Here is a 16072-nt window from a genome sequence, read left to right on the forward strand (position 1 = left end):
CTCTCTCAGAGCTTTCCCTGGAACCAGGTACTCGCTCTTCGAGGGCCTAACCCTTTCCAGCTACTGAGCTTCCTTGAGACCTTGTGTGAGTTTTGTCATCTAGTTTTGGCTATGAACACAACATACCCTGTCTACTTACTATCTATAGTTTCTCTACAGCTCAGCAACCCTGGGATCGCTGTTCCAGTTCCTGAGGGACTTCAGCCCTGCCGGGCATATCAGCTCACTACTGCCACCTCTGGTGGTTCTACTAACCTGTCTAATAAAAGAACTAGCTGTGTCTGTCTCCATACCCAAGCCTAGCCGGTGGTCCCTCTCAGGATATCCTCCTGGGGCGCAGTCATCTGCCATCGGCCCAAGGATCCACCTATCTACATTCCTCTAGAGCCGAGTGCCCTCTCCAAGCACTCTGCTGGTAACAGATTGCTACTCCTTCCCCATCAGGAATCTTCAGCATCGGATTCATAACAGATTGCTACTCCACAGTCTATACCTTAACAGACTGTTAACTACTCCCTCTACAGGAGCCGATTCGTAACAGATTGCTAACTCCTCCCTCCTCAGGAGCCGATCCATAACAGAGTGGCATGCCTGATTCTGGAGGAGGTGACATGCATGCCAGAACTGTATTTGCTGGGCTTGTGGGGAAATCAAGTATAAAAATGGGCTTTTTAAACACTTACTGTATGCTGCCCAATACATTACAATCACGAGATGGAAGTCAACGCCCATGATAGCACTTTGGCATAAGCAGATACACAAGGTTGCGTTTGTTGAAAAGTTAACATATGTTGAATAATAATATGGATGTCTATGATAAGGTCTGGATGAGATATTGCAAGTCTTATCTCAGCATAACTACTAGCTGCTAGAGGTAGTCGAAGGGACAGAGGGCTTGGCTCTGTATTGTTTTGCTTATACTGTTCTCCTTTTAGGTCTGTGTATATAACTGTTAAAAAGTGATTGTCTGAATCTTCAGCAGTCTGTATAGTTGGATTTCTTGTTGTAGTGTTCCTGGTTCTTTAAATAAATAGTTTAAAAAAAATAATAATAATAAATGAAAGAACCTAAATCATATAACCCCCAAGGAGAAGAGAAGAGCTGGACTAATAATCCTTAATGTATTAATGTAAACAGTTTGGTAAATCAGTCAAATAAATAAATGATGACGTTAGGATATGACAATATACAGATGAGTCAGACCATGTTTACTAATAAAATGCAGACATCATATCAGTACAAAGATTATATTAACAATGTCAATAAAGAATCTGACATGAAAGTGCATACATTATTTATTTATTTATTTGCATTTATTACCCGTCCTTCCTAAGTTCAGGGTGGGGTACAGTATGAACATACATAAATCAAAGAAACATGATAAAACAGCACATTACAAAATCCTTCAATATGGGGAGAACCTTGTACAGAAGTTGACAACATACTAAGACATGGGAGATAACTCTCTCAAGATAGAGGAGCTAATAGTGGGGTCAATAATCGTCTACAAAGAACTCACTGATGAGGAAGATGCCGGGGATAATACATTATCGCTTAGGTTGGAAATGCTTTTTTGAAGAGGAAAGTTTTTAGTGCTTTTTTAAAGAATATTTTTTCCCGGAGGCATCATACTTCCTTTGGTAAGCTGTTCCATAAGAGATGTCCTGCAGAAAAGAAAGCACGCTCTTTGATTTTGTCAAGGTGGGTAAGCTTTGGAGATGGGACATCTAATAGCATTAGGTCTGCTGACCTGAGGGACCAGGAGGAAATCCAGGGGGAGTGTAAATTGTAAATATTTGAGTGTATGATCATGGCGAGCTTGTATGAGATTGGGAGCCAGTGTAATGTTTCGAGGACAGGAGTGATATGTTCATGAATGGAAGTGCTAGTTAACAGTCTTGCTGCCAAGTTTTGTATAATCTGCAATGGACGGATAGTGTATAATGGGAGACCTGTTAAGAGAAACAGTAATCTATACCAGAGAATAATAAAGACTGAAATCCTGCCAGCATGCAGAATGTGGGTAGCAAAGTACCCAAGTAATTTACACCTGCATTGAAAAAGGTGCATAGTATCTGCCGAAAATTATGCACAAAGATCTGTCTACATGATCTCCATGTAATTTCCCTCCCCCCCACCAACCAACTTCTAACTCTGCCCTTTTTTCTCAGCGGGCAGTGAACAAATGTGCACTTTTACCAGCACGGAAAAGGACAGGTCCGGGGAGGGGGTGCCAGAGCAATAATCAGTTCATGTTTTTACGTGGGTAAATCCAAGTTTACCTGCATAAAAAAGTCTAAATTATTGCCCCCTAAAGATATATAATGGGGGTTGATTCATTGATGTTAAAGCCAGAAAAGAGGCCAAATAGCTTCTCAAGCAATAAAAATATTTGCTAATCTAAACTGGCACATAGGTTGTACAGGAGGCTAAATGGGGATGAAAAAGGTGAAAATGGGCACATTAAGCTCAAACTGATCTGAGTTGCAGAATGCATTAGCAGCTTCATTTCCACATATATGAGCCTCATCTTTTTGGACATGCAAAGATGCGCTGATAATAACATAATAATGACGGCAGAAAAAGACCAAATGGTCCATCCAATCTGCCAGCAAGTTTCTTATGATAGTAACTGCCTCTCGGTGCAGTGACCCTCATGTTTCATTTGAGGGTGGTAACTGCCACTCCATGCAGGTTACCCCCAAGCCTTATGTTAAGGGTAGCAATATTTACAATCCAAACCAAACAACTGTCAAACTCATTACAAAATTATTGCTAGCACGTTTTTACAGGGTGAGCAGCCTTTACAGTTGTTGCTAAATGCCACAGCTTGTTTGATTTGTGGTAAATAGCGAAACAAACATATAACACCGACTCTCACAAAGCTTCAATGGTTATCCATTCAGTATCATGTCCAATTTACAGTGGCACTAATAACTAGAGATGTGATTCAGCCGAACCTTTTGGTTCTGCCTTCGTTATCGGCCCGCCACAGCTACCCCGAAAACAAAACCCGAAACCTGCCCCAACCCTTCAAATTTAATTAATTACAACCCCCACCCTCCCGACCCCCCAAAACTTACTGAAAGTCCCTGGTGATCCAGCAGGGGTCCCGGGAGCAATCTCCCACTCTCGGGCTGTCGGCTGCCAGTAATCAAAATGGCGCCGATGGCCCTTTGCCCTTACCGTGTGACAGGGACTATCAGTGTCATTGGCCAGCCTCTGTCACATGGTAGCAGCAATGGATGGCCGGCACCATCTTAAAAAATGGTACAGTCCCACAGTTTCCTGCATTAGTTCAGATAGATTCTGTGGCAAAATTTTGAAATTTTTAAGCTGATTGTCAAACGTTTTCATCTTTTCATTTACATTATAAAAATAAACTTATTTTCCAAGAGTTTTGGAGCTCCCAAGATGGCGGCACGCTGAGAGACGGAGGAAGTACTGGTCTCAGAGTTTCGTCGATTTATTTTCCTTTTGAAAATGCCAGCTAAAAGGAAAGGGAAAATACGTATTTTCCCAGTAGTTTCCTCACCTTCAGCGGCGATTCAGCGTGAAATCACGAATTTCCTCAATCCTACAACGAAAGTCCCAGGGAGTGAGGATCCCGATGTGCCAGGCGAGGAGAGAGCGTCGTCTGAGCCGGCGGAGGAGCTATCCCTGAGTCCCGACCTAAGGCAAGCACCGACTCAGAGGATCGGGGAGGTGCTGCAGCCTGGACCGCTATCTGAGGGGACCTCTTCCGGGTTAAGCGCAGACAGAACATTGATACCTGTGGCTTCGGGTGAAGCTGGACAAACTGAAACGGGGAATTCCGGGCCTCGGAGTAGCGGTGGAGCAACAGGGACCAGGCTGGATCCAGGTACAGTAGGGGCTGAACCCACGGGAAGATTGCTGCCAATTCCCAGTGGGGGACCCCCCGAATTCGTGCCTTTGGTGGTCTCCAAGAGGCCTCAAGTAGTCACTCTTGCAGTACTGTGGGACATGATGGCTGGAGTAAGTTCTGCCTTAAATACTTTAAATGTTAAAATGGAGCATTCAATTCAACAGAATACATTATCCAACTCACAAATGCAAAATCAAATAAGTGCTTTGTCTGTCAAAGTTGCTCAATTAGAAGAGAAAGATGCTGGGACTTTGGATTTTAAAACAGCTACGGTTAGAGATAGAGAAATGCTGGCGAAAAGGATTGAGACACTTGAAAATAAATCTAGGCAACTAAATTTGCGTATATTGAACTTTCCCAGAGTTATTGGGGAGACCCCTTATACTACTTTGAAAACATTTATGGAGGAAATCTTGGGATATACCCAAGAGGAATTACCATCGATTAATAAATGCTATTTCCTCCCTAAGTCAGCAGTAACAACTACCGGTCAAAATTGGCAGGAGAACCTCACTGAAATAATTGAGAACTCACGCATAGAAGTATTAGCAAGAGCAACGCTCCTGGTATCTTTCATTTCCGTATCAGATTTACAATGTGTAATGAAAAAGTATTTCAGAAATTTTCCTATTTCATATTTGAATGCGAATGTTAAGATTTACCCAGACTTGGCCGCATCTACACAATCCAGATGAAGGGGTTTTTTAGCCCTTCGTCAGGAGGTTCTTGACCTAGGTTTTTCCTATATGCTTAAATTTCCTTGTAAATGCGTGCTAAAGAGAGGGGGAGAAATCTTCATATTTTTTTCTTCAGAACAATTAAGGATTTTTATAGATGCGAGGAAACCAGCTACATCTACGCCCATTGTACGTGAAAATGAAAATGATTCGTTGTAAGCGTGCCTGTTTTCTTTTGTTTATGGATTCAGATTATGAATTACTCTCTTTAAATTTTGGGGAGCCTAAATAGAAATTATTGATTTATGGATATATGAGGATATTTGTTAAAAGCCTGTTTAAGGCCTTTTCTTTTCTTTCATAGAGTTGTGGATTGTTTAACTCTGTTTTTCGAACTTGCAAAAATGTTTAGTTTTTGTAATAGGAAAATGATAAAGAATTAAAAAAATAAATAAACTTATTTTCCAAACTTGCTTGTGTCTGTATAATTTGTTTTTGTTTACTGGGTGAGGAAAAGAGATCAAGTATCAGTACAAGGAGGACACTTCAGGGATGGGAAAAGGAGAAGGAAAGGGTGAGCGGATCATGGATAGCGAAGAGGAAGGGAAGAAAACCCAGAATGAGGTGAGGTGAAGGTGAAGGTGAGAGGAATGGGGATGGGGGAGAAATGCAAGAAAGAAAGATAACTGGGGTCAGGGGGAGGAAAGGGAGAGTGGACCAGAGATGGGAAGGATCAAAAATCTAGGATGAAGGAAGAGATGAGAGAGGGAGAACTTTTCTGGGATTAAGGAAGAGAGAAGGGAATCAGGTTCACCCCCTCTACTCATTATCTCTGCATCCTGCTTGCTGAGTCAGATTCAGCACAGTTAATTCAGCCAGCCTGTGGCCCCAGATTTTTACTACCTTAGATAAAAAGGCCTAGTGTGCTTATTGACAAATCCAGGCCTGAGAATGAAGCTACTGAACCGAAAGAAAGCTAAACAGAATGATAATACTAAATTGAGCATGCTCAGCTAAGTGGAAACAGAGGGCCTGAGAAATAAAAGCCATAAAGAGATCAACCTGTATAACTGTACCCATAGGCTCTTGTTTATGAATACATTTGACCACAGTTCTCTTTGCCAAAATATTGCAAACATTGGGCAAGATTCATCATTCCTCGCGGAATGATGAATTTCGTGAAAAAGGGGGCGGGGGCGAAGGGGGAGGCGAACCTGCGAAAGGCCGCAGCTGTTCGCACCAAGGCGGCGCGATTTCGCCGGCCGCAGCCTTTCACGTGAATAGCGCACCGTAAAAAATGGTGCTATTCGCTGCGCTGCCGGCGAGAATGTTCCTCACATTATTGCCAGCAGCTGTGCCGTGGCCGACTCCTCCCCCTCCCTGCCCCGACTCCTCCCCTCCCAGTCATTTACATCCTATCGAACGCGAAAAGGCCCTTTTCGCATGCGATAGGGATTTATCGCGTGCTTTAGGACCTTATCTCCAACAGGAAGAACCAAGAGGAGAATAGAACTGACCATGCTCAGTTTAGCCTGCTCAAGTTACTTAGCTTGCCCTTGATAAGTAACATGCTCATCCTGTTTTGCCAACGCCAACGGGTTTCCATGTACCAGAACAGCTTAACTACACTATTGGGAACATTTTTTATCATGAGAACACATGAAATATTTTTGCATATGTTATTAACATGCAAGTTAAAATTTTGTGCGAACCCATGCTAAACTTTGGTTGGCACAAACTTTATTGCAGAGGCTCCTACATCTACAATGTGAATGATATAAGTATTAAGAATTACACCAAAACAAGATTATTACAATCGCAATTCAAACTTTTGAGCTCTGTTGCATATTTCCCAACACAGAGGATTTATTCTACAAATCAGACTGAACCAATAACCTTAGCTAGCCAATTTAGTCTTTGCAGTTATGCAAATTTCCTCTACATCCATGTCTGTGAGAAGGGAGCACCAAGCCACCATTTGACCTAGGTAACAACCATAAAGAATTCACATCAAACATTACTGAATATAGATACATCAAAAGAAAAGATTTCCAGCAGAATGAAGACCTTTTTTTGGCCTGGTAGCTTCCTCTTCTCCTTCATTTCTCCATCTCAGTTGGAATTAGCACTATGAATCAGTATCACAAGCCTTCAATGGCAACTACCCAGCAGAGCTGAATTTAAAATTTTGGCACCAGTAGGCAGAGTGCCATTGTGGTACTCCTTTGAAGCTGTGCCAACACATGGCATTAAAGCAAGCAGATGAGGTTTTTCTTTGGCATAGATACTTAATGCCTTCAAAATCTGGTACCTTAGGCAGCTGCCTATGTTTCAATCTGGGCCTGCTACACAGAGTATTTTGACGTTACTTTATATAACTCTCACTCCATATAAGCCAGCCATTCTAATAAATACCCTTATCTCCAAAGTCAGACAACCATACTCACTTTGGATAATGAAACTGTGGTCAGAGTATGGCCAAAACTTCCTTCACTTAGAAGACTTTAGAACCCTGCCTTTGCAGCATCCCAAATCCTGATCAACCTAAACAACAGAATCCTGGTCTGGGAATCAAATTTAGATCCCCCTCAAAATAAAATAAGAACATAAGAAATTGCCGTGCTATTTTGCACCAACTCCTAGAACTAGAACATAAGAACATAAGAAAATGCCATACTGGGTCAGACCAAGCCCAAGCCCAGCATCCTGTTTCCAACAGTGGCCAATCCAGGCCATAAGAACCTGGCAAGTACCCAAAAACTGGGGGCCGGATTTTATAAATTAGCGCGAGCGCGAACAAGAGTATGCGGGATTTTAATAGATATCCTACGCGCGTACCCCTTTGAAAATCTACCCGTAAGTCTATTCTATGTTACCATTGCTAATGGCAGTGGCTATTCTCTAAGGGGCGGATTTTAAAAGGCGCGCAAATAGCCTACTTTTGTTTGCGCTCCAGGCGCAAACAAAAGTACGCTGGATTTTAGTAGATACGCGCGGAGCCGCGCGTATCTGCTAAAATCCTGGATCGGCGCGCGCAAGGCTATCAATTACGTATAGCTGGCGCGCGCCGAGCCGCGCAGCCTACCCCCGTTCCCTCCAAGGCCGCTCCGAAATCGGAGCGGCCTCGGAGGGAACTTTCCTTTGCCCTCCCCTCACCTTCCCCTCCCTTCCCCTACCTAACCCACCCGCCCGGCCCTGTCTAAACCCCCCCTTACCTTTGTCGGGGGATTTACGCCTCCCGGAGGGAGGTGTAAATCCCCGCGCGCCAGCGGGCCTCCTGCGCGCCGGGCCGCGACCTGGGGGCGGGTACGGAGGGCGCGGTCACGCCCCCGGACCGCCCCGGGCCGTAGCCACGCCCCCGTACCCGCCCCCAAAACGCTGCCGACACGCCCCCGAAACGCCGCGACGACCGGGCCCGCCCCCGACACGCCCCGACACGCCCCCTCGGAGAACCCCGGGACTTACGCGAGTCCCGGGGCTCTGCGCGCGCCGGGAGGCCTATGTAAAATAGGCTTCCCGGCGCGCAGGGCCCTGCTCGCGTAAATCCGCCCGGTTTTGGGCGGATTTACGCGAGCAGGGCTCTGAAAATCCGCCCCTAAGTGAACTTAATAGCAGGTAATGGACTTCTCCTCCAAGAACTTTTCCAATCCTTTTTTAAACACCGCTATACTAACTGCACTAACCACATCCTCTGGCAACAAATTCCAGAGTTTAATTGTGCGTGGAGTAAAAAAGAACTTTCTCTGATTAATTTTAAATGTGCCCCATGCTAACTTCATGGAGTGCCCCCTAGTCTTTCTACTATCCGAAAGAGTAAATAACCGATTCACATCTACCCGTTCTAGACCTCTCATAATTTTAAACATCTCTATCATATCCCCCCTCAGCCGTCTCTTCTCCAAGCTGAAAAGTCCTAACCTCTTTAGTCTTTCCTCATAGGGGAGCTGTTCCATTCCCCTTATCATTTTGGTAGCCCTTCTCTGTACCTTCTCCATTGCAATTATATCTTTTTTGAGATGCGGCGACCAGAATTGTACACAGTATTCAAGGTGCGGTCTCACCATGGAGCGATACAGAGGCATTATGATATTTTCCGTTTTATTCACCATTCCCTTTCTAATAATTCCCAACATTCTGTTTGCTTTTTTGACTGCCACAGCACACTGAACCTACGATTTCAATGTGTTATCCACTATGACGCCTAGATCTCTTTCTTGGATTGTAGCACCCAATATGGAACCCAACATTGTGTAATTATAGCATGGGTTATTTTTCCCTATATGCATCACCTTGCACTTATCCACATTAAATTTCATCTGCCATTTGGATGCCCAAAGATTGAACAGCCTCAGAATGCGCAACCACAGGACAAAGGAGCAGACCTTACATTATTTTTGGGAACCTCTTCAGAGGATCAAATAGAATTTTGTGAACATTATTGGTCTCATTCACGACTCCTAATGACCAAGATACTGTGTTACGACTGTTTTTTTCGGAATAGAAATAAACAGTACTTGGGATACAGAATTTGGATATACCCTGACTTGATGAAAGAAACTCAAAACCGAAGGAAAAAATTCTTGAGTATGGCTCAGGAGGTTAGAAATGTGTGTGTGTGTGGGGGGGGGGGGGGGGGGTCAAATGAATATCCGTTACCCCTGTAAATGCATTTTGATACTAGACAATAATAAATATACCTTTTTGACCCAGAACAACTGAGACAGATGATAGATAATCGTGCAGTAGAAATGGCCATACCTAACTGTCTAGTGCTAATAGTGAAAGAAATAATACCTCCCTTTTCTTCTTTAAAGAATAATTTTGTGGTATGTCCTAAATAAAGTATTGGATCTCCCAATTACTTTATGACCTATTTGCAAATATTACAATGTGTGTATTTCTTTAAAATATTTTTTTTCTTTTTGAAAGATGTGATTAAATAATTTCTTTTAAAATATTATGGATATAACTAGATGTGACGTAACATGTTAAATTTCACATTGTATGCTTGTAATATTGAAAAATTGGATAAATAAAGAATTAAAAAAAAAAAGAAATTGCCATGCTGGGTCAGACCAGGGGTCATTCAAGCCCAGCATCCTGTTTCGAACAGAGGACAAACCAGGCCACAAGAACCTGGCAAATACCCAAACACTAAGACGATCCCATCCTACTGATGCCAGTAATAGCAGAGACCATTCCCTAAGTCAACTTGATTAATAGCAGTTAATGGACTTCTCCTCCAAGAACTTATTCAAACCTTTTTTAAACCCAGCTACACTAACTGCACTAACCACATCCTCTGGCAACAAATTCCAGAGCTTAATTGTGCGTTGAGTGAAAAATAATTTTCTTCGATTAGTCTTAAATGTGCTACTTGCTAACTTCTATTATCCAAAAGTGTAAATAACCAATTCACATCTACTCGTTCAAGACCTCTCATGATTTTAACATCTTTCACATCCCCCCTCAGCCATCTCTTCTCCAAGCTGAACAGCCCTAACCTTTTCAGCCTTTCCTTATAGGGGAGCTGTTCCATCCCCTTTATCATTTTGGTCACCCTTCTCTGTACCTTCTCCATTGCAACTATATCTTTTTTGAGATGCAGCGACCAGAATTGTGCACAGTATTCAAGATGTGGTCTCACCATGGAATGAATCAGAGGTATTATGACATTTTCAGTTTTGTTAACCATTCCCTTCTTAATAATTCCTAACAACACCATAATAATTCCTTTCAACACCAGTTTTTCGTTCATTGTTATCACTCCCTTGTTTCCTGTAAACCAGCATGATGTGATTTTATCATGAATGCCGGTATAAAAAAGCTTTAAATAAATAAATAATAAATAAATAACATTGTTTGCTTTTTTGACTGCCGCTGCACACAGCCGATGATTTCAATGTATTATCCACTATGATGCCTAGATCTTTTTCCTGGGTGGTAGCTCCTAATATGGAACCTAACATCGTGTAACTACAGCAAGGGTTATTTTTCCCTTTATGCAACTCCCTGCACTTGTCCACATTAAATTTCATCTGCCATTTGGATGCCCAATCTTCCAGTCTCGCAAGGTCCTCCTACAATGTATCACAATCCGCTTATGATTTAACTACTCTGAATAATTTTGTATCATCCGCAACCTCACTCGTCGTATTCCTTTCCAGATTATTTATAAATATATTGAAAAGCACCAGTCCAAGTACTGATCCCTGAGGCACTCCACTGTTTACCCTTTTCCACTGAGAAAACTGACCATTTTCCTGTCTTTTAACCAGTTTGTAATCCACGAAAGGACATCACCTCCTATCCCATGACTTTTTAGTTTTCTTAGAAGCCTCTCTTGAGGGACTTTGTCAAACGCCTTCTGAAAATCCAAATACACTACATCTATCGGTTCACCTTTATCCACATGTTTATTAACCCCTTCAAAAAATGAAGCAGATTTGTGAGGCAAGATTTCCCTTGGGTAAATCCATGTTGACTGTGTTCCATTAAACCCTTTAGAATAGTTTCCACTATTTTTTCCAGCACTGAAATCAGGCTCACTGGTCTATAGTTTCCTGGATCACTCATGGAGGCCTATTTAAATATTGGTGTTACATTCTTCAGGTACAATGGATGATTTTAATGGTAAGTTATAAATTTTAACTAATAGATCAGAAATTTCATTTTTTAGTTCCTTCAGTACCCTAGGATGCATACCATCCAGTCCAGGTGATTTGCTATTCTTTAGTTTTTCAATCTGGCCTACTACATCTTCCAGGTTCAGAGTGATTTGGTTCAGTTCATCTGACTCACTACCCTTGAAAACCATCTCCGGAACTGGTATCTCCCCAACATCCTCATTAGTAAACACAGAAGCAAAGAATTCATTTAGTCTTTCTGCAATGGCCTTATCTTCCCTAAGAGCCGCTTTAACACTTAAGACATATAATGATCCAACCGACTCCCTCACAGGTTTCTTGCTTCTGATATGTTTTTAAAAGTTTTTATTATGAGTTTTTGCCTCTATGGCCAACTTCATTTCAAATTCTCTCTTCGCATGTCTTATCAATGTTTTACACTTAACTTGACTATGCTTTTTCCTATTTTCTTCAGATGGATCCTTCTTCCAATTTTTGAAGGATTTTTTTTTTTTGGCTAGAATAGCCTCTTTCACCTCACCTTTTAACCATGCTGGTATTTGTTTTGCCTGCCTTCCACCTTTCTTAATGTGTGGAATACATCTGGACTGCACATCTAGGATTGTATTTTTAAACAATGTCCATGCCTGTTGAACACTTTTAACCTTGGCAGCTGCACCTTTCCTCACTTTTATCAAGTCACTTTTTATCAAGTCACTTTTTATCAAGTGACTTTTGTCCCCCTTCCAGTTATTAGTTTAAATTTGATCATGTTATGATCACTATTGTCAAGTGGCCCCACCACCATTACCTCTCTCACCAAATCCTGTGTTCTACTATGAATTAAATCTAAAATAGCTCCCTCTCTCATTGGTTCCTGAACCAATTGCTCCATGAAGCAATCATTTATTACATCCAGGAATTTTATGTCTCTAGCATGACCTGATGTTACATTTACCCAATCAATATTGAGGTAATTGAAATCTCCCATTATTACTGCACTGTCACATTGATTAGCTTCCCTGATTCCTCTTAGTATTTCATCATCTGTCTGACTTTTTTGCCAGGTGGACAGTAGTATACTGCTATCACAATACTCTTACCCAACACACATGGGATTTCTACCCATGTAGATTCTACTGAGCATTTAGTCTCTTGTATCATCTTTATCCTGTTGGACTCTATACCCTCCCGGACATAAAGTGCCACACCCCCACCAAGTTGATCCTCCCTTTCATTGCAATATAATTTGTACCCTGATATAGCACTGCCCCATTGGTTATCCTCCTTCCACCAGGTCTCTGTGGTGCCAATTATATCAATCTCATAATTTACTGTAATACACTCTAACTCTCCCATCTTACTTCTTAGACTTCTGGCATTAGCATACAGACATTTCAAAATGTGTTTTTTGTTTGTATTAACAACCTGCTTTTCAGTTGATAGGGATAATTTGTAAATCTTTAGCTCAGGTGATTTTTTACATATAGGCACAAGGACTACATTTGCTTTTATTGGAACCTCTCTGTTGGGATGCCCTAACACTCCTCTTTCATTAGTATTCTTCAAGGATACATTCCTCCGAACCATGCACCATGTTCTAGTTTAAAAGCTGCTCTATCTCCTTTTTAAAAGTTAGTGCCAGCAGCTTGGTTCCACTCTGGTTAAGGTGGAGCCCATCCTTTCAGAAAAGTCTTCCCCTTCCCCAGAAGTTTCCTCAGTTCCTTAAAAAACTGAATCCCTCTTCCCTGCACCATTGTCTTATCCTCACATTGAACCTGCCTCTGGGGACCTGCATGTGGAGCAGGACGCATGTCAGAGAATGCCACCCCAGAGGTTCTGGATTTCAGCTTTCTACCTAAAATCCTAAATTTGGCTTCCAGAACCTCCCTCCCACATTTTCCTATGTTGTTGGTGCCCACATGTGCCCAGCACTGTCTATAATCCTATCTAGGTGATGCATGAAGTAGGCTAGTTACCAGGCGGTCCTCACGTCCACCAACCACCCTATCATCTACATTTCTAATAATTGAATCACCAGTTATGAAGCCCTGGGAGACTTGTCCTCAGTGCAAGAGGACAATACATCTCCTGGTCCTTGCTACAGGATCACTTCCTGCTACACCAGGGTGTTGTTCTCCAACTGGGAGACCTTTCTGATCCAAGGCAGCACTGGGGCTGCCAGACTGGATTTGGGACTTGGTTACTATGTCCCTGAGGGTCTCACCAATATACTTCTCTGTCTGCCTCAGCTCCTCCAAGTCTGCCACTCTAGCCACTGCGCCAGTTCCTAAAGCATGACTTCTAGTTATAAATATACAAATAATTGTGAACAAAGGACACTGTTGCAATTTTACTCTCCACTGTACAGAAACATCTTAATAATGTCCAACTATTTTATAATAAACTATAGGAAAAATGTGTTACTCTTGCTATTAAAAGCAACCCCATGTGGACTGATATCCCCCTCAAAACGAAAACATCTTAGATGTGGAAGTTCTTTATCTTGTAAAAAATATCCCCCTTTAAAAAATACATTTTTTTTTTTTTGCAATCAGAAAAAAGCACTATATGAGATTAAACACAATAATATCTATACGCCTTACAAAATCGGTTGTACAGTGAGGAAAAAATAAAACCAATTGAAGGGATAAGAGAACTACCACAGAGGGGAATAACTGTAGCCAGAGCTGCACTGGCACATGGTCCTACGTAGCAAGCAGAAACTGGCTGCTCTATGGCCGGATTTTTGGCATCTTCAAAATTTGGCAGTTGCCTATGCCTAAATCCAGGCCTGTTTGTAGTGGGGATAGTGTCCAATGAGGGTGAGGTCCACAGTAGGCAGATGAACACTTGTCGCTTACTTACCCTTTTTGAATTCCTCCAGGACAGCGTCCAGACGGGTGTCGTTGAATACACAGTGCAGTGGGCGATTGTAAAACCGAGTGACAGTCTGCAGCTGGGTGCAATCATCTGGATCAACAAAAGCCAAGTCTTTGACGAACAGGATGTCCACGATATTAGCTCGATCCTCGCCCTCGTACACCGGGATGCGCGTATAACCGCTGCGCAGGATCTCGGAAACGGTATTAAAGTCCAGCACAGCATCTGAGCGTAGCATGAAGCAATCTCCCAATGGGGTGAAGGCATCCTCCACGGCCTTAGTGCGCAGCTCCAGGGCGCCCTGAATGATGTTCAACTCTTCTTTCACTAAATCGTTGTACGGATCGGCCGCCCGCAGCATTTCCAGCAACTTCTCCCGGGTGTAAAAGGTGCTGATCTCCTGACGCAGAGCCCAATCAAGCAATCGGCTTAGCGGGTAACACACCGGGAAGGAGACGACCATTAGAAACCGAGTAAGCCAGATGGTGCGAGATGCAATAGTCAACCCGTGCCGCGAACACACCGAGTATGGGGCTACCTCCCCGCATAGGAAAACGCAGCTAGTACACACCAAAACCGGCACCCAGATCCCGCCGCCGCCACCACCACCATCCGCAGACGAGGTAGGCAGCGAAAAGCAGAGCCAGCCAGCCAGCGATGCGTTAGCCAGTGAATTGCACAGCAGCAGGGTGCAGAGCAGGTAGCTACCCCGGCCTCTTACCCACTGCACCCGGCGTGCGTGCTCCTTCTCCGCCGCAGAGCCGCTGTTCTGCAGCACCCTCAACTCCACCGGGTCCAAGGAAAGCAAACTGAGGCGGAGACCACTGAAGAGGGCTGACAAAGCAAGCAAGACCACCGAAACCAGAGCTCGGAGCCACACCGGGCTGACCGGTACCACTTCTAGCACTTCCAGCGCAAAGTGAGCGCCACGGTAATGCTCCCATTGCCGCCCGTCGAAGGCACAGAGGGAGAAAAGCCGACCGTGCTCGCCTTTGCGCAGCTCTCGCACGTGCACCTCCGCCACAGCCGAGCCCACTGAGGACTGGGACAGCAGCAGAGGCCCCACCACCTCCACATCTGAAGCCCAAGAGCTCCTGTCTACACATGGATTGTGTCGGCGGGCTTCCGCCAGCTGCGGCTCTTCGACGAACGCCAGTTTCAAGTTGCTCCCGTTACTGATAGGCTGAGGCAAAGGCAGGAAATAAACCCGAAGCAGAAAGCGGGCTCCCTCGGCAGCACGCAGGGTGCCCCCCTCCAGAGAGACCAGGCCGCCCGCCGTATCCTCTGGACGGAGCCCGAGTAACCAGGATACTACGGGCCGCGGTGACAACGAGAAGATAAGCAAAAACACGGCGCTCGTCCCACGGCAAACAGCTGTAGTCTCCGCCATCCCGGAGTAAGACCTGGCAAGTTGCACGTGACACTGCGGCGCTCGAGCCACAGAACGGAGGAGAGCTGTAAGGCTGGGGGATGGAGGTACGCGGCACGTGACCCCCAATGACAGTTGAGAGAGAAGGGCTCCGCTCGAGCCTGCGCGAGGACGAGAGACCTGTGCTAAGTACTTGTGTGTTGTCCTTTCGTATAGACGAAACAAACCCGAGAACGTAAAAGCCGGTAGGACTGGACAGGATAGTGTAGTACCCCGCCAAATAAAATGAATGAAAACGTATTTCACCAAGTGTGGTGTAAATGCCCTTATTGATTACTTCAGCTGTAACCATCGTTCGTTTTACATAGCCAATGTGTTTTACTTGATGGTCGAGCCGCTTTGGAACCGTGGTGCTGAATTAGGTCACCATATCGAAAGCGGGAAAAACATCGTTACATCGGGGTAAAAACAATCACTCAGGATAGCAAGGGCTAACATGAGGTAATAAAAAATATGACATACATTGGTATATTTCTAAATAATAAGAAAAGTAGGCCAAGTGCCTGTAACTAAAAACTCACCTGAGCTAAAAAAATTCTAACTTATCCCTATCAATTAAAAAGCAAATAGA

At 43.7% G+C, this 16072-nt stretch overlaps 1 protein-coding gene across 1 annotated transcript in view; it reads right to left on the reverse strand.

Annotated features, from left to right (window-relative positions):
* The window catches only part of CNNM1 (cyclin and CBS domain divalent metal cation transport mediator 1), a 79291-nt gene extending 63626 nt beyond the window's left edge, over positions 1–15665 (reverse strand). The window contains exon 1 of the mRNA XM_029610729.1: positions 14058–15665. Within this exon, the coding sequence (XP_029466589.1) occupies positions 14058–15462 (1405 nt within the window). The 5' untranslated portion in view covers positions 15463–15665. The remainder of the gene's footprint in view (positions 1–14057) is intronic.
* Between the last annotated feature and the right edge of the window lie 407 nt (positions 15666–16072).

The sequence above is a fragment of the Rhinatrema bivittatum genome, chromosome 7, assembly GCF_901001135.1.
Source record: "Rhinatrema bivittatum chromosome 7, aRhiBiv1.1, whole genome shotgun sequence".
In the NCBI taxonomy this organism is placed as follows: domain Eukaryota; kingdom Metazoa; phylum Chordata; class Amphibia; order Gymnophiona; family Rhinatrematidae; genus Rhinatrema; species Rhinatrema bivittatum.